The sequence below is a fragment of the Dermacentor andersoni genome, chromosome 2, assembly GCF_023375885.2.
Source record: "Dermacentor andersoni chromosome 2, qqDerAnde1_hic_scaffold, whole genome shotgun sequence".
NCBI lineage: Eukaryota > Metazoa > Arthropoda > Arachnida > Ixodida > Ixodidae > Dermacentor > Dermacentor andersoni.
In genome coordinates this window covers 105114173-105136045 of record NC_092815.1, presented here as the reverse complement: position 1 = coordinate 105136045, position 21873 = coordinate 105114173, and the positions used below count along the sequence as shown (strand labels likewise).

The window sequence follows — 21873 nt, the reverse complement described above, 5'->3', positions numbered from 1 at the left end:
GTATAAAGTGGTGTCTAGAGCACAAGTAAAATAATGCCAACATTGCGCACACACGCACGCACGCGCGCACACACACACACATTCCTGCTTTAGCTGTCTATCACTTCAAATGACTATCAGTAGCAGCCTGTTTAAGTCTGCTGTTGGACAAAGACCTCACCCAGTGCAGCAGGCTATCAGCCATATGCTGGAATGGTACACTACAGACCCTTGGGACCTGCTAAGGCATTGGGAACCACAAAGCCATGGCTGAATAAGGCCAAATGGAGCCATGTGTGCCAAGTATCAGCGTTGGCTGAAAAATGCACTTGCATGGTATGCTACAACAAAGGAACATGTCAGGTTGGTGATGCATGTATTGTAGTCTAACTCTCCCTCTACGCATGTGCCGAATCTTGTTTTAGCCACTTTGCTCGTACTTCGTCAGCAGACTTTTCTGCCTGCTTCGTCAGCACACTTGAATCGGTGCATTATCGAGTTTTTAACAGCGCAAGAAAATGTCCTTTAAATCAATCTAGATACGGAACGTAATCCTCTGTAAAAATGCTTCTCTTGACAGTGACCTGGGGCACGAATGGAATGCTTACAGTGGATCATTTGGCACTATGGTTGGTAGTGAGCTCCGTGCAGTATACGTGAAGGGGATGGAACAACCTAGTAGTCATACTATATAGATAATCTTGCAGCACAAATACATTTGGTCAAACGTTATGTGCTTCCACTACCATGGCTCTTGAGAAGCAATTTTTCTCCATTCCAGACATCTAGTTACTTGCCTGCTTGAGCAATTGGCATGTTTCATGTTTTCTCAAATTTAGAGCATGTTAAGGGCATTTATTTCATTATGGTCGCTCAATCAAAGCGCACAATGTGTGTTTTCGTCGAGCGGCCATGATTTTTTTCCAAATGAATTGAAGGATGCACCGAGTTCATGAAATAAAAGAAAGAAAGAACAGTACCTACCTACATTCTTCACTGGTGAGATATGACAACTGGGTCCACCGTTGGCAGCAATCTCTTGCCGGTAGCCACGATTCTGCTGAGAAATAAAGGTGCCCTCTCCTAGCCTACAGACTGTTCTTTTGTTCCTTTTTTTTTAAACTAGAATACTTGAGTAATAGGCTCATGTATGTCATATTTCAGCTGACCCTTGTATATAGTACACTGGCCACACTTTTTGATGAACGGCTTCAGAATTCAACACCGCACTGTGGCAGCAGTACACATCGACAGAAAAAAATGCAGTGATGCAGGCCTTTGTAGATGGCGTTATCACTGAAACCAGTTCAATCCACTATCATAATTAGCTGCAGCACCTGTCTTCTTGCCATCCACAACAGCATCTACGTGTATTCTTCTGAGCATGAGATGGCAGGTTGAATTTGCAGCTGCATTCTGATATGGGTGGAATGCAAAAACCAAGTGTGCAAAGCATTGAGTGCACATTAAGAACCCCAAGTAGTCAAAAGTAACATACAACTCTCCACCACGGTGTATCCCATTGCCACACTTTGGGTTGTTAAACCCAAACAGTCGGGCCGCTGTACTGTCTTACACCCGCCCAACCGAGTCCCTTGTACAATTGTGCCTGAGGGATTGCCTGTAAAATTGAGGGCTGATAACCAATGGTCTGTTGCCTTTGATTGTGTGATAGTGACAATCACCAATACACTAAAGTTCTTCTGTAGAAACCACTTTATTTTCAAAAGTGAAGCAATGTCAACAGTCGCTGAAACAGCAGGACAGAAAGTGTATCAAATTTTTAGTGTGCTAAACAAAGAACTAAAACAAAATATAAGTTACAATGCCCTACAGTAGTTGAAAGCAGTTTTTTTTATATATATATATATATAAAACATTTTTCTTAAGCCTTCAGAGACCTAAGCCAATAGTATAAACGTTGCAATAGTTTCCTTGATAACTTAGTTCTATAAACACTTGAGCTTCCTGTTATTTGGCTTTTTATTGTTAACAAGAGCATTTCAACACAAACGGAACCAATCTTCTTGCAGAAGTAGTAAACGGACACAAAAGGGAAGAAAACGAAAACGAGGGCACTGATCCAAGGAATACAACCCGTGCTCATTTGTCAGAAAGTTGATTAGTGCATGCTTCTAGGAAGTTACATGCCATAAATAAAGCACACCTTACAGGCACAATAGCACTTCCATTTGGCAATAACAAGGTGCACTCGGCTTCCCCTGACAATAATGAGATTCATGGCCTTGAGATGACCAAGAATGGCCCAGCAGTTGTCTAGTCCGTGCTTGCATAAAAGTCACGGCAAGCCTAAAGCATGTAACTATATATTGTTTCTAACTTTTCATTACGAGTAGACTGGGCATGATTCTCTTATATATATGTTATAAAAATACTCTGTACTGTGTAAATTTTTCTGAGAATAAACACTTCCTCAGAAATCTCTCTCTCTCTCTCTCTCTCTCTCTCTCTCTCTCTCTCTCTCTCTCTCTCTCTCTCTCTCTCCTCTCTCTATGTACAGTGGCATAAAACAAATTATGTACACTGAAATGTGGGCTCCCCAGACATGATGCTGATAGCACACTGTGCCTGCAGCTTCCATTCTGTCTGTAGCTATGTACACAAATATGTTACGTTATGTCAGAATTGAAAAGCTCAGTACACAGGGTAGCAAAGCTTCTGCAATCATGATGTAGTGGGTATTTTGTTCAGCACCGCATCACGTGACATTAAATGCTAGTGAGCTTAAAGCGTTTAGTTGTCACAAACTGCAAATATGTGCTTTAATTTTTGTTGCTTCTCAGCCATTTAATTTCTAAGATGAAATGCTTTTCAATGAGTATCAGTATAGGTGCAAGAAAAAACAAACAAACTATGTGATGATTTCACACATCTAATGCCACGTGATAGTGTAAATAGCACAGCACACTGCCTAACAAATCCCAGCTCCAATGCACATTTGTTTGCTGGCTTTGCAATGGAACTCCTGCCATTCTAGTGAAAAAACAACAAAGCTTTAATCCCAAAAAACTGTTCTATTAATTTATTGCTTGTAGTAGCGCTGGCCTATAGACATACTTTTTTCTTTCACTTCCAACTTTGCCAAGATTATGAATTAACTGCTTTATTTGTATGCAGCTTTCTACTTAACACTTATTTGGCACAATATTCGTGCACTGCAATGAGCTGAATTAATATAGCTTATCTTCTGAACTATTTTATCAGAAAGAGCACTCGTAATAGCTGGCTCAGAAAGTGGCTGATGCATTGTCTGAGGTTTAACATTGAAAACATTATTTGACATTTTTCGCTTGGCGAAGATGTGTAAACAGTTACAGCAATGGTGTGTGGTCATTGAGTGCTTGTGTCAGTAGTTCAATGCAAACAACAATGGTGACATACAAGGTTTGCAGCAGTCCTTGGAATCCCTTATACACCAAAATTAAATTTTCATGCCTTCTAATGATCGAAATTTCACAAAGTGTTCTTACATCCCCACATATTCTTATTGGCTAAGTCAGCTGATTTTGCTTGGAAAAAAAGAAAAGGAGAATGTTGGTTGTTGCTAAACATTTCTGTTTTTGAGCCATCACATGTAAAGTTGCTTTAGTCCTTATATTGTATGTGCTTTAGCCAGGGCCTTAACGATTAAAAAAAAAAAATCCCTTGAAGCTTTACAAAAACTGCTACAAACCCTGAGCACAGTAAAAGTACAAATTGTGATGTGGTACATAACAGTGCACAACAAAACAGAAAACAGCGAGGTACACATAATCAAAGTTCATGCGTTGAGCCTCTCCATGACATCTGGCCCGTGCCGTACGTGACACCATCGCCAAAATAGTCCGAAGCTGCTGCAGCGGCATTCCCAGGGCCGCCAGTGTATTGTCCCTGAATGAAGCGTGTTAGCTCTTCCTGAGTGTCGAAGATCATCACCATGAAAGGTGAGCCTGGTACATGCTCCCCAGACCACTTGACCTCAATGCGGTAGTCACCAGGTTCTGTTGGGTCATACTTGCATAGAATTGTGCGATCCTTCTGGCTCTCACGCTGCATTTCAACACGGAATGCACCTAGCAGAAGGAAGAACACCGTAACAGTGAGTAGAGTAAACTCTGAATGCTTAAGGTTAAGAAAGAGAGTTCTCCAATTCTTAAGAGTGGCTTGTTGGGCTAGTTGGAACATGGTTATACTAGGAAAATGCCAGCAAACTTCAAAAAGGGAAAAAAATTGAGAGGCAGACATAGTCAAAGTGACAGGAAGCCACCTTCCAGTAACTATGTCTACGTCTGTGTCACAAAAGTGTGCATTATCAAAGTATATGCCGCATATCACTCAAGCCAACAAAGGAGCATGTTGGCCTCGCAGCAGCTTCCATAGAGGGAGAAAGCGCATACGCCACAGACAACCGACGCGATCAACGGAGACTAGAAGCGTCGACAAAATATGCGAAGGTTAGGATATAGAGACAGAGGAGAGAGTGAGGGCGCATGCCGAAACACCCCGTCAGACCTTGACACACGGCGAGCAAAGTGACAGAAGGAGGGTGACAACCAGAGCGTAGCGTGCGCCAATGGATGTGTCACCACCCTCAAAGACATTTCAGTGGCTGCGGCAGAAAGCACAAGAAATGTCTAGAAGATTCCCAGGCTTTGTTCATGCTATGGGAGCAACGGCTCTGGCAGAAAGTTCGAGAAACGCAGGCGAAGGCAATAAAATCACTGTGTGGGAATCAGTGGGGGAATCAGATTGCAGCAGTGATGAGTTGTGATGCGTAGACTGACCGTCTGCAGAAGAAGGAGATTCCCTGGCAAGCTAGCCAACAAGTTCTTCGAGCGTCTGCATTTCCACAAGAAGTCGCTTCTTCCAGATTTGCCTTGAGTTACGCCAAGGACGATGGGCTCAAGACCAGCACGGGTGAATACGAGTGGACACTTTGTACTCCTATTCATTCTGTATTGTGCATGTTGAACTCTTAGTGCTTGTCGTTCATTATTTTCCAGAGTTCTGTTAACACCCATTTGAATTGCATTGTGGTGTGCCTAGCCGAAGTGTACGTGCGTGTATGTAACTGCCTTATTTGAAGAATATATTTTGCTGAATTTTGACAACTCTGGGCTCTGACTCTGTCTTTGAACCACATCCGGCATTCGCTGGCCACCAGAAAGTCTCTTATTAATTGTCTGTGCTTTCGTGGGGTTATTTCCGGAAGCTGATAAAACGGCTTTGGAATTTGGTCCAGCGCCAGTGCCTCGTTCACGGGGTGTGTGACAGTCTGCCTCGCAATTTTATCCCTTTTGCAAGTTTGCTGGCATTCTCTGATTCTACTTCAGTGCTTAACTTACACCATTACTTATATAGGACGCTGCAGTTCAATCACGTGAAAAGTGTTGCAAGGATGCTACTTTACTCTGGAGCATAAACAACAGGCACAGGCATAGGCTTTTCTGCGCACCAACTACTAACACAACACAATATCTTAAATTGTGTATACATTTCATTATATCCCCCTTCTCCATCCTTTGCACTTTCCCCCATTTCTCTCTCCCGTGTTCCTCCTAACCCCACAGCCATACCGGCCAATGTTCAGGTGTCAGCATTATGGCAGACATTTACGGTATGGCCAGCAGGACTTAAGCATACATCAGTGCATGTGAGCACTAACATATTGATTGGCAGGTTGTGGAAGCGCTTGTATCGAAGAAAATATTTCACCACTTATATCTCAATGGATCACTCATTATGGCAGTCTGTCACTGAGCACATGAACGCAAGCTCAATTTTAGGCTGCCATGGTCACATTTCAATGGGGGCAGCAAAATGCTTGCATACTGAGATTTTGGCACATGCTAAAAGCACTGGGCTGTCATATTTCGGCAACCCCCTATGGCATATGTCATAGCCAAACTGTGGCTCTGTAACACAAAACCCAATCAATAAATCAACAAGGAATGCCTGCGATTGCAAATCTGCCTACCTTTGGGCCCCCTGATGCGCACTGTCAGCTGACCTGCGCCAGCTCCCCTGGTGTCACAAATGAAGCGGCTTTGGTAGACCGCCAGGACACCGGGCTCTATACCGGGCCCATAGACTCGCACCTTAGATGCATCAGGTGCACCAGCAATGCGCAGGGTGTAGGGGCTTCCTGCCAGGGAAGAAGCACACATGGAATCAGACATTAAAATTGTGCAAACAAAGATGTTCCAACAGCAAATGAGACAGGGAAAGTATGAACCTGCAGGTCTTGTACGAACCAATTAGACCTTTAAATTGTGTAAATGATGAAAACATCGTAACGGCAAACGAGACAGGCCTAAGTATGAACCAGCTAGCTGAGCAGTTTGTGTTGTTAAGCACATGCAGAACTGATTAGCTCATTCTTACCAAGGTTCTGTGACACTGCAATCCACCAATAAATACGCGATGCATTACATGTCACTATTTCATTGGCTTTTTGTGAAGTGAGAGTTGTTAGTTTAACCACATGACCAGAAATTTATAGTACACTGAAATTTCAATTCAGAGTGAATAATAGACAAAATAAGTTATCTGCAACTTACTTGTCCGGTTCAAATATGGTAACCGCACAGTCCACAATGTGATACTTCAGCATATTAAACATAAGCACATTAAGCTCCATGTGTCTTTACTGCTAGTACAATATTTTACATATTAAGAATTATATAGAAATATGGAAAAAGAAATGTCCAGATAAAACATTCTCACCATAACAATGTTAGCAGTCTTGCACAGGCCAGTAAAGACAGTTACAGAGTAATAGTACAGTTAACAAAACCTGTAATGCCAGGACTTAGTATTCTATGTTAGTCATATGTTACCACCATCATTTCATTCTTGTCACTTACATATATTATGCTTCCAAAATAAAATAAAAAATGCCAAAGTTGGCTTAATAGCTTTGTTAATGCTCAGATAAGCATTTAAATTGGTTGCACGTAATGAGACTAACCACACAAGAGCCACATGAATAAAAATGAGCTGTATCGCATTTGGTAGGCGCTTTCAAGTCATGAACCAATATCACCAAAAGGTAAGTATACATTTGAGGTATTCCACCATGATAACAAGGAAACTTGAAAGAAAGCTAAGGATGACTTAACAAGTGTTGCAAAGGAAAATTATAAGTGCAATGTTGAGAGATAACAAGACAGTGGTGTGGATTTGTCAGCAAATGCTGGTAACTGACGCTCAGACAAGTTAAGAGGAAGAGGAAAAGTTAGAACAGGTCATACAATTTCTGGCTAAGGTGACAAGTAGTCTATTACCATAACAGAACGGATGCCAGAGGAATGTAAAATGCAGCTGACGGCTGCGGAGGATTCAACAGAGTGATGAGATTAGAGAACCTGCAGGCACGGAACAACCAGATGATGCAGGACAGGGCTAATTGGAAATATTGTCACACATACCATGTTTTTCTTTTTGCTAGTGACCATCTTTCACCAGATTATCACAGTTCTGAAGTTATTCCTTGGAACAAGACACGCCTGCTGTATCTAAAATTTCTTGAATGTTGCCACAAATTCTAAGCAAAAGAGTCTCGTGTAATCAGATTTCACACACAACACAAATAGTGTTGTACATTATTTATGGTATATGAGTACTATATTGATTATTCTGGAATGTGCAGTGATACATGTATAAATATCATATTGGACTTGATCCCTCAGTTAAGATTTGATGATTGAAGACTGTGCTTGCCGTTCTTGTGATTTGAGTGTTGCTTGTCCTACTGGGTACAAGTTAGCTCAGAATAAAGAGCTAACTTGCACTTTTGAAAGTGCTTGGTCCTTAGCCATCACTACAATGTGACAATATACAGGAGAGGCCTCTGCCCTATAGTGGACCTAAATAGACTGATGATGACAATGTAACATAAAACTTCACATCTCTTACCAGGAATGTGGTCTCCACCGTATTTGATGGTGAGCAAATGACGTCCACCTTCCTGGGGCTTTAGGTAGAGAGTGAACGTGCCATCACGGTGATCGTACAGCTCACAATGTGCCATCTTGTGGGGGCCCATGCAATGTGCAGTCAGCTCCCCTAGAATACAAGACAGAGCAGAAGTTGGAGTAATTGCACAATGATGGAGCTCATGTCATTTTATGTGCCTTCTCTTGATCGAAAAGCTTGGGCACACATTAAACTCTTTACGTGACATTGCAACAAGTGTCGCTTTCATGTGCTGGTTGTTGCACTTCACATGCTGCACTTTACCAGTCACGGTTATAGGGGCACACAGAAAAGTGGCCATTAATGCCAGCAAGATTTTGCTTGTCTCTTTTGGCAGCCTGCAATACTTTGAAGCAGCCGTCAGGGCGTAGTTGTTCATTTTATGTATATATTTTGTTATTCTAAATTCTAAATTTATTTTTAAGCCCACCACAATTTTTATGACTCTTTTGGGAAAAAGAAACAGTAAATTATCTATTTTCTCATTAGAAATATTGAACCATCATTGACAGCTGTAGCTGTTTCCCAGCTTGGCTTTTTCAAGAATTTGTTTTTATGGCCCATTCTTATAACTTGTCACTATGATTTTACAATGGCACCGTGGAAATCTTGTGCATAGCCAATAGCTATGCAGGAAAACAAGTTCAACACCAATGGTTCTTTACAATTTTTCTTCCAAGTTGGCTTTAATTAGTATAACTATACGGCATAGTGAATGTGGCCTTTTATTTCACTGCAGTATACATGTAGTCAATGTTTACAAGGTGGGCATGTACATTTGCTACCACTAAAATTGCTTCTGGGTTCTGTTTCATTGAAATCATCCAATGGTGAGCGCATAGGATTGCTTTTACAATAATGCTAATGCTTGCAATGCCAGCTTTGCACTAATGTTGGTGCTAAGTTTTAAATCATGAGCTTGCACAAGAGCCCTTTATTACTACTGTTGGTACTTTATGGCTGTTAAGAGCGCTAGAAAAAAAAAAACATTCAGAAAACTTCTGTGCAGACACATAAAGCAACTCTGGAGGTTGTGTAATGTAGCTAGCACTGTGACACAGCTTTCAGATGAATATACGGATGCCTTTAGAGCTGCAAGAGGCAACAATAGCTACCGCTGTAAAAGCTGCGGATTCTATGGGGAAAATGCACGCACCTGGCCCACCCTTGCGTGTGTCAATGAACGCCTTGATCTCCTTGCCCACTGTCCCACCTCGAAGGCCTTCACCCGAGCAGAGCACACGACTTGCGTCGCAACTGGCTGCCACCATCACCTTGAGCGGACAGCCTTTCACCTGGCGCTCTGACCACATGACGTTGAGAAGGTAGGCCCCTGTAAAGTACCGCGCAGGAGGCAGAGCATGATATACATGGCAGAAGTGAGTCATATGACAAAGCATTAAAATTGCAACATTGCACCACATTTTCTGGTCTATAAAGTGCGTTTGTTTCCCAAAATTTTTGCCGGTGTATCTTATATATCAAGTCTACCCTAATGAATACAGGAGGTACCACATGGCCGCACTAATGACAAAGGTTCACTTGACGTGAATAAAACAATTTCGCTTTGTGCATGCAGAAGAATGGTGCGAAATTTTTTTCTTGGGTTGCCTAAATCCCTGGCAATCAGTGGTGCATAGGAGTTGAGCACCTCAGACTCAGGTTAAGTACAGCATTTTCGTAACGAAGATGCGTGCATGCGAACCCATTAGTATCTTGCTGCAAAATGTGTACTTCTGTGCATCTTATAAACTTGTTCATAAAAATGGCTGTTTTTAGGGGTTGTCTCTTATGCAAGGATGCGACTTAGACACCAAAAAATACTGTATGTAGACTTCCAAGGTCGTGCATAACACAATGAGAGCTACATAATTTTCTTTTTAAATTCAATTTCATGCTTCGAATTAGGGTTAGAAGTCTATTAACATTTCTGACTCTTCATAATTCCTCTTTAATTATCTAACTGATTGAAGGATTGTTTGCAGTGGCCTGTATTCGTAACATACATATATAGAAATCAGGGAAATACTAGCCACACATTTTGCCACTGCTTTTACTAATGGGCAAGTGATAATAATGAGTTAACAACACTGTGCACAAGGTGGCATTTACAAAGCAACCATCTTGCAGTCAGGTGTGGCACCAGGATTCTTTTACTATGGGGGCACCCACAAGTGAGTTCCTTCGGGGGGGAGGGGGAAGGGAGGTGGGAAACTTATGTGTTTTGACTATTTTGAATGGGCTGAAGGCCTTATAAACACATCAGTGTGAATAAGCTCTTCCAGCATCGCAGTAAGATATAAATTAAAATTTAGCATATTTACATAGCAGTGCATCTGCTAAGAAAATGAAAATTTATATAATACATGGTAAAGCCCATACATAATAAAGCAGTATTAAATAAATAAAAAAAAACAGGTACCCAGCAGCAACAAAATAACATCAGTTAATGAAACCGCAATATAGCTTCAAAAGAGTATATTTCACAAAAAGAGAGAGAACTAACACCTCTAAGCAATGTGCATATCAATTCCAAATATGGTAAATACGCGCTACATTAAAAAAAATTAATACACTCTTGTGGCGCCGGCTGGTGATTTTAAAGGCTGGAAATGGGCAAAAGAATAACGAAAATGTATATGGGAAAATAATAAAAACAAACAGAAGAGAGGAGAGAACTACAAAAGTAGAGCATGCAATAGGTATTTCAGTCAGTGTCACATTTGGTCATACAGTACACAAGGTTTCACAAACATAAATAACACTGTTCACTAGAGAAGCTAGTCCACCGACATGTCCTCGGACAGCACCCTATATGGAGTCTCTTTCAAAGCGATGACAAGGACAGAGGAAGGTCTTGTCACAACCACAGATGCCAATGCCTGCGCTGTGACAGTATAAGGCAAAACACAGCCGCGATTTATTCGATGGTGAAGCGGGTGTTCTGATACCAGTATAGGTATCAGTCCTACGCCCGTGCCACACAATTTTCCCACAAAAGCGCCGCAAAGATACGATGGGTTATCATTATATTGGCATACTAGTGCAGACGTATACATTGATTACTGTATGCAGCATCAAACATGTCAGCAACACGCTGAAGATCTATCTTATTGGCAAGAGATCGCTCAACTGCAAGCACAGCTAGGTCGCTCAGACGGTTATTCGTCATCTTGCTGCAAAGATAAGTCTTCAATATTTGAAGGCACGAAAACGTGCGCTCGCAAGATGATGACGATGCGGTGATAACAACTAGCTTGTGTAGTTCGTGGAAGGCTAGTTTATATTCTCCCAAGACAGTCACCAATTGCAGCAGTGTCTCTATCTTGCACTTTCTTTCAGCTTTGATGCGCTGAAGAAGTTTCATTATCAGCTTGCACTCAACTTCAATGCTTTCAATGTCGTATGCATAGTACTCAGCGAAAGGCTTCAGTAAGGAGATGTCCATAAAATTCTCACTACGTTGGTGGAGAGCCCTAACTCCACAGAGTATATCATTATTCTCCGTGAACCGCCTAGTCAGCTCCGCAATCAGGTGGCCTAAAACGGATAGAAAAACTTCGACTCTGGATGTTTCCTTTGAATCTGGAGGTTCGTCTTCAACACACCGTCCTTCACTCAATACGTACTTGTTCTAAATGCAGCAGAAGGCGTGTCATTCTCTGCTTTTCTCTTTGGGACACCCCGTTCTTACAAGAACGAGACAGTGTCAAGTGCGTTCTGTGAATTTCTCATTTCAGAGAACTCATCAATGACTGTGCGTGCCATGAGGGATGCCTGACTAATATTGCAGTCTCTACTTTGCAATAGGTCCGAATGAACCTTAAGGCGGCTGAGTAGCTTGGTAAATGGGCTTAAATGGAAGAAAAACAAGAAGTTCATTTGCTCCAGCAGACCCCTAGCTTCCGTTGCCCGCCTGCTGTTTGTAGCGATGACTTCGGCGAGACATACAAGGATAGCAGGAACACTTTTCATTGTCACTGTGCAAGCCGCTATCTGGCAGGCTCATCATGTATCGCTGAGATGCTGCAGTTCTATCACTGCCAAAGACAACCTTTTCTGCACATCTATGTACAGAGAGTGAATTGCAGATCCACTCAGGGAAGGCATTCTAAAAGAGAGAAAAAATCCCTCACTGGTTTTATCACCTTGCGAACATCCACAATGACTAGATTGAGGTGGTGGTTCATGCAGTGGACGTACACTGCCTACGGCACTTCCTGCCTGAACAGCGCCTGGGTGCCCCTTGAGGTACCGCTCATGACACTCGCACCATCATATGTTTGAGCAATGCACAGTTGAGTATCTATGCCAAAGCGATTCAACATTTCCTTTACGTAGCCCAGGAGTGACTTTGCATCCAAGTGCTCAGCATTGCGGAATCCAAGAAACCACTCAAAGACAGCCCCACTTGCGTAGTACCTTACTAGAATAGATAATTGTTCCGTCTTGCTTAAGTCCTTGGCTTCGTCGACAATAAGTGCAAAGTACTTGGAGCTTTTCATCTCTTCCTTTATACTTGTTAATGTGATATAGATGAGAATTTCGGAGATCTGGTCTTGTATTGAATGATGAACATACTTCGTGTTCGCTGCTTTACCATTCAGTTTCTTTCGGACAATATCGTCACATTTTGCAAACAAGTTCAAAAGCTCAACAAAGTTTCCCTTGTTTTCACTTGTGGTACTTTCATCGTGGCCCTTCTGAACATTTCCCTGAGAGACAGTGAATTGCAAAATATCTACAACTCTTGCTATATAGAGGCGATTTTCCTGCACTTCCCTGAAGTATGCGGTGCTGAGATGTGTTGCAACTGACTTTCTCTGTCCTCCTGACTTCAGCTGCATGTAGCAAACCCATGATGTCTGGCAAGACTATTCGTGAGTGAGTTTTCGTGCTTTCTGAAACCAGCATGTTTTTCTAGGGCTCTTTTTCCAGTTACCGTATCCACCGTTGACAAATGCAGATTTCTCATTGGCACCAGTAGAAAACATTCTGCAAGGCTAACAGAAAGCTGTGTCAGCCTGCGCGCTGTACTCCAACCAAAAAACTAGGCAGCGCCAGTCCAAGTGGAAGCTTCTGCTCAATTTGCCATACTTCTTAGATAGAAATGGGTTCAGTATTGGATGTGTGGGTGACTCTGTCTGAAATTTCGAAATGTCCAAATGGCCTGCATGGTCGACATCCACATCTGAGGCGGTGAATTCGGTCGCAGAATCGAGTTCATCCCTTGCTGCACACGATGCGGAAAGCTCGTCACACTCACTGTCCATTTGCATAGACAAGGACGGACAAGCTTCGTCAGAAGTGATGCTGTTCACAGTCACTTCAAGATGAATCAAAACGGAGTGCTGAGAACAATTTTCATGTTCATGGAGCGTCTCCGAATCTCCCATTGTTGAAGCAGAAAGCTCGGTGTGGACGCACTGTTGCTTGGTCCGCTTTCTTCGAAAAAAAAGTCGGCAATGGACCTTTTCTGCGACATTCTAAAGCAGCCCAAAGGTCCTGTGGCATTGACCACACGTTGGAGCCTCTTCGGTGGCGAGATAGGCTGGCATTTCCTCCCACGATACGAGCACTGCTTGCGAGCGAGCAAATGAATTGGCTGAAGTGGTTGGTGCCACCGCTGCGAACTAGAACTAGGCCAGTGTAATGAGCGGAACGGCTCCGCCACATGGTGAATTGTGTGCCCAGGGCGATCACAGCTGCAGCGCTGTCATCGCTCACTACTGAAGCTGCTGTTACAACTCAATACAGCAAAGAGCCTTTCTTAGACGTTTACCAGAGGCAACCCACCCCATTCATCACCCGCCTATCCAGAAGTCAATGCAGCTTTGACGCCGTCTGTTGATAGGTCAAGACCCTCTACCTGAAAATTACAACCTGAACTAATGGATAAAAGGCGCCCAAGTTGACGGCTACTGAAGAACAGCGCCGACCTTGGATTCCCAGGTTGCAATACAGTTGCATATTTCACGCCATCGAAGCCGGAGTTAGGCGGAACGGCGTGAAATCCTGGCGGGATATTGCGACCGATTCGACGTTTGTGATTGGCTATGATACCGTCATCAGATTCCCTAGCCTAGTCGCCTGATAAGGGGTTAAAAAGCAGAGACCTTTCGTTCAGAGAGGCTGATGTGTCCTGATGTGAACTCAGACGTTTCATATGCTCCTACAGGAAGTGGGCTTTTGTGCCGGGAGCCCGTGTACATATTGTAAATAAACCCTTTTAAAGCAAAGCTTTCTTTTCCTCTTCCTTTGACTTTCCCACTGCTGCTGCTGTCTGGGACATCGCGCCGGGGGGTGTTCAGAGCACGTGTATACATGACAGGAGTGCGGCAAAGAAGGCGACGTGAGAAACTCGCTTGGACTTTGCACCGCATCAAATGTGCACATACCCTCTGGAGTTTCCTGGGTGTCGCCACATTAGCTTCTGGACAGCTGTAATTATTCGTGACCCCCCTAAAAACATTGCAAAAACTGCAGCGCTTACCTCTCTAATAACGTGCAAGTCCAAAGGCTAGCTAGCTAGAATGGTAGAGAGAAGGGGGAAGAGGAAGCAAAGATTGAGTAGAACAGACGCACTCACTTAACGAGTAAGTAACAGCCTTGCCACTCTTCGCTCGCAGTTCCCATTCAATGGGAAGGGAGGGGGGATAGAGAAAAGATGACATGAGAAGACAACAAAACCTTACTACTACGCTACTACTACTACGACAGCGGTTGTGGGGAAACAGGATAAATTTAAGATCAAGGTATGGTACGATACATCCCTGCTATTTCTGAAAAATAAATGCCATGCAAATATGTCAAGCATGACATTAATTAAAGCACACCGCAAGGTCTAGGCAACACCATGGAAGCGTCGGCCCATCAAATTAACAGTTCTGTGCCAGCCACGGTAGTTTTGTGCATATGTCACTCCTCGAGGTTGCGGATTTGATCACAACTGCGGCAGCCGCATTTCGACGAAGGCAGAATAAAAAACAACATAATTCAATTTAAATTTAATATTTCTGCCACGATGCCATGTGCCATGTGGGGCAATGACAATACTCTATTCTCTCAGATGTTATAAAATATGGCACACAACAATGCCTCAAACAAACACCTTTCCCTGTGTGTTCTGTGTACTAAGCAGACAAACAGCTGGGGTGCATGCAAGGTAATGTTTAATGTCAACACAGCACTGTTGCGTTGGACTGAACGTGAAAGAAATGAAACATTCACCATCAACATCACTGCTAATTATCGTCAATCAAAGCAAACAACACAGAAAGCTTCACGTACATCGATTTCCACAGTGCATGGGATCTGCATAATTTCTCCTTCATTCCTACTACTGGATGTACTCGTCAGTGGGCTTGGAGGATTCCTGGACCAAACATCACTTCAAGCCGCAACAGTCCCAAGTGCATTGCCATTCGGCGCCGTGTCTTTACCGACAGGCAATTCGGTTTGTGGAGCAGATGGCTAAGTGGTGGCATCCTGCAAGGGTGGGTGGCTTACCGGGTCTTTTTAAGAGTAGGAAGCGTCGCCCCGACAGTTTTCTGTGAGAAAAGCTGCACATTAGAAGGGTCATGACCTTTCAACTCGTTTGACCCCACTTGCGATTTCGTGACTGAGGCTATTACATCTGAGCCGTTAACTTGCCGGTTCACGCAAGCAGACCGAACAACGAAGAAATGCAGCCCATTTTTAAATCTATTTAGAACCATTGGAACCATTTTTATCTCACTGCGGCAGTTCGCGCTATATTTCAAGCACCTATTCTATCACAAGCGTGAGGGCAATTGCTTATGATTAGAAATTTTCTATAATAAATTGTTATGCTTAAACAAGGCCATCCATTGTAAGCGGTACTGCTCTCACATATCTGTCTCTAAATTTTAAGACATCAAAATTGACATTTTGTTTCATACCGCCTACCTTGGATCATCTTTTTGGCGCTCTGGGGGGGAGGTGTCGGGTCAAGGGGGGGCAGCCGGAAATTTTGGGGGTGGTGGCAGCCGCCCCCCTGTGCACCCCCTCCCCCCAACTGGCGCCACCCCTGCTTGCAGTAACCTTTTTCTAGCACTTCAGGCTCACAGTTTTCATCACAACATTGTATGAGCATGCTGTGAGCTAACAAACAATAACTACATAGGCATTGATTCCTCTGTAGTTAAGGGGATGTTCTTAAACAGAGGATGTATCCCTGTACAACAGCATGAAGAATATTATGAGGACACGCTGTTTATTTTGCCGATGTGACCTTATTTGGTTAGGTGGTTAAAATTAACTGTGAATAATGACATGTGAAATTTTATTTGAACAAGGACAATTTAAATCTCAAGCTGGTGCAAGAGCTACATGTATTAAAGTTTAAGACACTCATTCAGCAAATTATTCTAGGTATAAGAAACAAGAAACTGCTCTTCACATAAAAAATTGTGCCTGCCAAACAAGAATACTTGAGAGTACTGAAGAAAAATTGCCAGAACAGGCAGATTGTACAGTGCAGTCCACTGTTAAATAGAACACTCTTATGCATTGCTCTCACCCTGCTGGTGCTCTAACTGCAAGCGCCAGCTGAAGCTACGTCAATGTATAGCACAGGGGCATGAAAAGGTGCTAGCAGCACCAACCACAAGTGATCTGCTGCAAAGCCGGGCAATTGCACTTTGCTTAGAAGGAATTTACACATGCTCCACGCTAATTAGACCACCCTGTACATGTGGGTGAACAGCATCTTCCATCCAAGCATGTTTTGCCACCTTTAGACTAGAATTTTGAACAATTTGCTCAAGTATTTGCACTGCCTCAAGTATTTGAACTGAAGTTAGATTGAAAAAAAAGAAAAAAAGGAAAAAAAAAAAACGGCATTAAAAGCACATCCTGTGACATGTGCACAGGGCAAGCACAACTTAGGCACCCACTTATTCAAAAGTAGCATCTACACTGTCTTGTAACATAGAGTAGTCATTTAGAGAGAAAAACAGGCCAACATATTGGATTTCTGTCACACACACACACGGGAAAGTCACTGCAATAACACTGAAATCTGGCACATTTATTTTAATGCTGTTGTCGTCCTATGAAACAGTGAAACTAACTTCGACTCTATGTAGTGTGCCTGACCTGCCACTAAACACAAGGCAATAGCAGTATACATTAAACAAGAAACTTTTAATTGGTTTTAGATTCAGCAAGGTGGTGACAAGACAAGCTCATTGAAAGATACATGCTACACACACACAAACCCATTCTTTTAAAGTAGCAAATCAAGAACATCTACGACTTGGAAAACATACCTGAGGTTGAAGGGGTGTAGAGAGCCTTGTACGTGTTGTTGCCTAGTGGAATCAGCTGCACCGGAATGTCAGTCTTGACACCATTGAGGCTCACTTCAGGACAACCTAAAGAGTAAAGCAAAAATAATCACACTGAGTTAGCCTGTAGTTCGAGTAACCTCACACAAAACACTTAGAATGAAAATGAGCAAAGCCCAGCATCAACCCTGTTGACGGGTCAAAATTCAAGTCTAGCTTGGAAAGCTAACTTTTGGTTTTGTAGGAAGAACAGCCTTCCTTTAGTGAAAGTTTAACAAGTAAACACTAAATGTAATATGCCCATTGTTCACTCTACAGAGCTCTCATGTTTCTTCCCCAATTTTCTTATTTCTTTCATGCACACAACTACAGCAGAGGGTGACTACAGTACTTCACCAATACAGTCGAATTCCATTGATTCGATCCTGACGGGACCAACGAAACTGGTCAAACTACCCAGCAGGTCTAATTAAGCAAAAGGCAGAAAAACACACAAAGACGAGTTGATTCACTTCGCACTATTTGCCTTTTATATTAGTTTTGCCACAACATAACTTATTACGTGGCGAAGTATACAAGCAGCAAAAGGCACCACTATTACGGGACATAGCACGTGTTCCTTAATTTAAACACGTACATACGCTGGCTTCGGTCACAGTACGAGCACAGAGATGCCTAATGAGTTTACTGGCAGGCCTTCAGAGTTTTAAAAAGATCCTTACTCTTTTGTTGCTTTTAAATATCCCTTCACTTTCGGAGTTTTTCAAGCAAAGCTTGTATTGGCTCACAAGTTTCGGCAGCGGTCTGGTCACGCAAAAACTCAGTTGCTCCTAGAGCAGAGCAGCTGCAGCAAAGGACGGTTTGGTGAGTTGACAGCTGCGCTGGCTCTGGAGCTTGAGTCATTAGCAAGGATTCCAGCTGCATAGGCGCATGCTCACGTCACGCGAGCAACCAATCAGAGCCGTTTCGCTTCCGCAGGGGAGAGAAAAGGCAGGAAAGGGTTTCACAAACGCTGCGCCAGCTTCGTTTCTGTTGAGTTCAGTCTCAGAAAATGGGTGGGACGCCCACGCATTGTGCATTCCTCCAAGGAACAGGCAGCGTTCGACGAGCGGTGACGAGAACTCTCCCTTAAGAGGGCTTGCCATCGGCGCACCGATCCAGCCGTTAAAGCCGCCCGAACCCAAGCAGTCTGACAGCGATGAGAAGAGAATCCCTAACTGAGGGAGCGGGAGGCACCCGCTCCGGCACCGTTATCTGTGGGTCACTTAACTGTAACAAGGTCAAGTGCACGCAGGACAAACTTCGTTTACCCCATTTTTCGTAGGGGAAGGGTTGGTCATTTGTTTTTTCATCTTACTGCCTTACTTTAATTAGCTTTCCTAAACCACAGATTGTTTTTCTCTGTTTCTTGATGCACGGCATGTGTGCATACATATAGTTAAGTAACATGTACTAGGCCCCATTAACAGTCTCATATACAAGCACATGGCGGGTGAAACGAGGATTCAAATCGTTACAGTAACGTCAGAAACAGCTCCAAAAGGTTGTCAGCATGCTTATTAGGCATCTAGGTGCTTGTACTGTGACCGGAGATGGCGCGTTCACGCCTGTATAATTAAGGAATGTGTACTATGTTCCGTGGCAGAGTCCCCTTTCCATTCTTGGTGCACTTCACTGCAATAAATTGCACATGCTTCACCGCATAACCGTCTATATTGCGGCAAAGCTGATCAGTCAAGTTCGAATTATCCAGTGAAGGCCAATTTCGATATTGAAATTACAGGAGTTTGGGCCCATAGAAATGTATAGGCGCGGGCGCCGGCCGGGACCTTTGGTCAGTATCGCCTCGAATCACATGTATTGTGATATACCAATAAACAATCTATATATCAATCAACTGAAAAATTTAGTTAACTGGAATTGAATTAATGAATGTTAACAGTATTCTGTTTCTCCCTGCTGTCTTAGTATTTCTGATAATACCCTTCATTTTCATTGTCGTTTTCATGATTTCATTATATCATTGTGGTGGCCACCAGTCATTTACCCCCTTATTCAAGAACGCAACTCAAGTTGAAACCCATGATTGACTTGATTTAAATTACTCCTATTGTGAATGCGCCGGAGGAAATGCAATGAGCGTCCTAGGCATGTTCATGCCAGGCATCACTCAGATCAAGTCAAGCCTGGGCTTCAACTTAACTAGAATTCTTAAATACAGCGGTTAGTCACTGTATACTGATACAGTTAAACCTCGATATAATGAAGTCGGTAAAATCGGCAATTTGCTTCGTTATATCGAATTCTTGTTATATTGAAATTCGACCTTTTATGCAAGTAAGCACAGTCACCGATCAATTTTTCTTACATGGAAAGGGGCTGCAGAACTTTCCAAATTATCAGACAAGCGAAAAAAAAAAAAGCTAATTTGAATGAGAAAACAATTACCTTTTATGAATTTGGGAGTTGGCGATGAACGATACGATTTCATGCCATGTCGACAATATCTTCACATCGGCGGTATGAATTAAGTGAAGCCAGCCACGCTTTCACACTCAATCTGCTCAAACGGCTGATAGCGTCGCCCGCACTGGGATTACGCTATCACGAAGAGCGCCGGCAGCAGAAAGCGAATGTTTCATCTGCCTCTCACTGCAACGGGTCACTGAAACTCGAGATTACGCAACCTCCAATACTAAACACGTGGGAAGATACCTTGCATGATGCCGCACCGTCTCGGCACACCCACTCTTTACACACGCAGCAAATTACCTCTAAAGCAGGCTGAGCGGCTGCGTATGCGCTCAGCCGTGCTTACAACCATGCACAGGTGCGGCCAAAACGCGCACCAGAAACCGAGACAGACGCGCACCAACTTTCTCCCCACTCCGCCCCCTCTCACAAGCTTTATCACATTACTGCGAGCTCGCTTCTCTCTTTTCCTTTGCTCACACAGGAAGGCGACACTCGTGAAGCCACCACCTTTCATGTCTCACCCTTGCATGCTTTCACTAGCACCTAAAGCACACAGCGCAAGGGGCGCGATAGGATCTTATTGCAGTTGGACTATATGGAACATGATGTGGCTCCACTTTGGAGATCACTCTTGTTGTGAGCCACATGATTTGAGAGGTGTGTTTGCGAACAGCCACTTGTAATTTAATCCTTTGACCATCTGCATCTGCGGAAATTTCCGTTTATTGTCTCAGTATTGGTTTGCAGCAGCAGTGAAATTTCATCATATTGAAATTGCACACAAGCACACTTCGTTATATAGAGGTTTTAAATACAAGGTGTTCTATGGACAAGAGGTAAAAAAAATTAAATACTTCGTTATATAGAGAATTTCGTTATATTGAAGTTCGTTATATCGAGGTTTAGCTGTACAATCCACTTTACAATCATTTAATTCATTGTATGCTACCAGACATTTCTTTCTGCGGTTTTGTATATTACTTATCCGAAGCCATCAGAAAAAGGCTTCGCACTTGCCCCGGAAAATGGATGGGAAAACGGCGCCAAGGTAGCTCAATTGGCAAGAGCTTCGCACACGTACTGCAAAGACGTGGGATCGTTCCCCACCTGTGGCCAGTTGTTTTTTCATCCATTTTCATTTCCATTAATTTATAATTTCTTTATTTCAATTAGTAAGTACAAGTAATTTTGCCTATCTTGTCCTTCGTGTCTTTGTTTGTTCGCTCTTTATGATATGATTAATAAAATTCGGGCCCATCGGTTCTTTTTCTTCTTGTTCAAGCCATTAGTGGTCACTTATACGAATGATGTACTGTGATATCAGAGTTGGTATTCTCCACCATTCACTTGCGAGAATACAATCACTTTTTGCGAGATTTCATGCCACTAGCACAGAATTCTTCAGTGTCTAGGAGTGACGGCATTTCTGGTATTGTGCCAGGGATGCTGTTGCATATAGGCACTGACGCATCCTGTGCTAGTTGCACAAAATCTCAGAAAAATTACAAAAGTGAATGCCTGAGAATAGCACTTCCCCTTCTCTCCATGCAAAGCTTTAAAAACATCGTACAATTCTCCATACCTGGCCCAGCATCAGAGCCATCAATGACGAATTCTGCCTCCATGCCAACCTTGGCACCTGTTAGACCGTGCCCACGCAGCACCACCCGAGTGTGATCTAGCACAGGTGGCAGTGGCTCGGCATGCGCCAAGAATGGTGAGTTAGGGTGTGGCACGTCGTTGTAGTACACATAAATAAAGTGGTCCCCTGCAACAGATTCAGAAGCAAAGGTATGACATGTGAGGTGTGAGTTTCCCTGCAGTTTTATCCCACAATTTAGCTGTAAGCTGCTAAGAACATCCACTGCATAGGGATTTCACTATAACGTGCAACCATACCACCTTTTACACCTAATTAAAGCTTTCTCATTGACAGATGTTCGCTAAATTTCAAAGAAAAAGGAAAAACATGTGAACACACTTGTGTACACACAATTCATCACTGTGCTGTCAGCAGCACACTATTAAAGTATGTAATATTTATAATTTGACTTTCATGTACTGCATTCCACCAAAATATTAATGCTCCTTTTTCCTATAGCTGAGAAAGTACAGCATAACCCAGAATACA

General features: G+C 43.0%; 1 protein-coding gene and 1 pseudogene across 1 annotated transcript in view; both read right to left on the bottom strand.

Moving 5' to 3' along the window:
- Positions 1 to 1677: 1677 nt before the first annotated feature.
- The window catches only part of jbug (filamin-type immunoglobulin domains fbug), a 194927-nt gene continuing 174731 nt past the window's right edge, over positions 1678 to 21873 (bottom strand). The window contains exons 48-53 of the mRNA XM_055076682.1: positions 21325 to 21510; positions 17250 to 17354; positions 9113 to 9289; positions 7897 to 8046; positions 5957 to 6124; positions 1678 to 4052 (exon numbers count right to left, since the gene is read on the bottom strand). Coding sequence (XP_054932657.1) covers positions 3754 to 4052; positions 5957 to 6124; positions 7897 to 8046; positions 9113 to 9289; positions 17250 to 17354; positions 21325 to 21510 — 1085 coding nt within the window. The 3' untranslated portion in view covers positions 1678 to 3753. The remainder of the gene's footprint in view (positions 4053 to 5956; positions 6125 to 7896; positions 8047 to 9112; positions 9290 to 17249; positions 17355 to 21324; positions 21511 to 21873) is intronic.
- On the bottom strand, positions 9296 to 12816 carry LOC140216102 (zinc finger MYM-type protein 1-like; annotated as a pseudogene).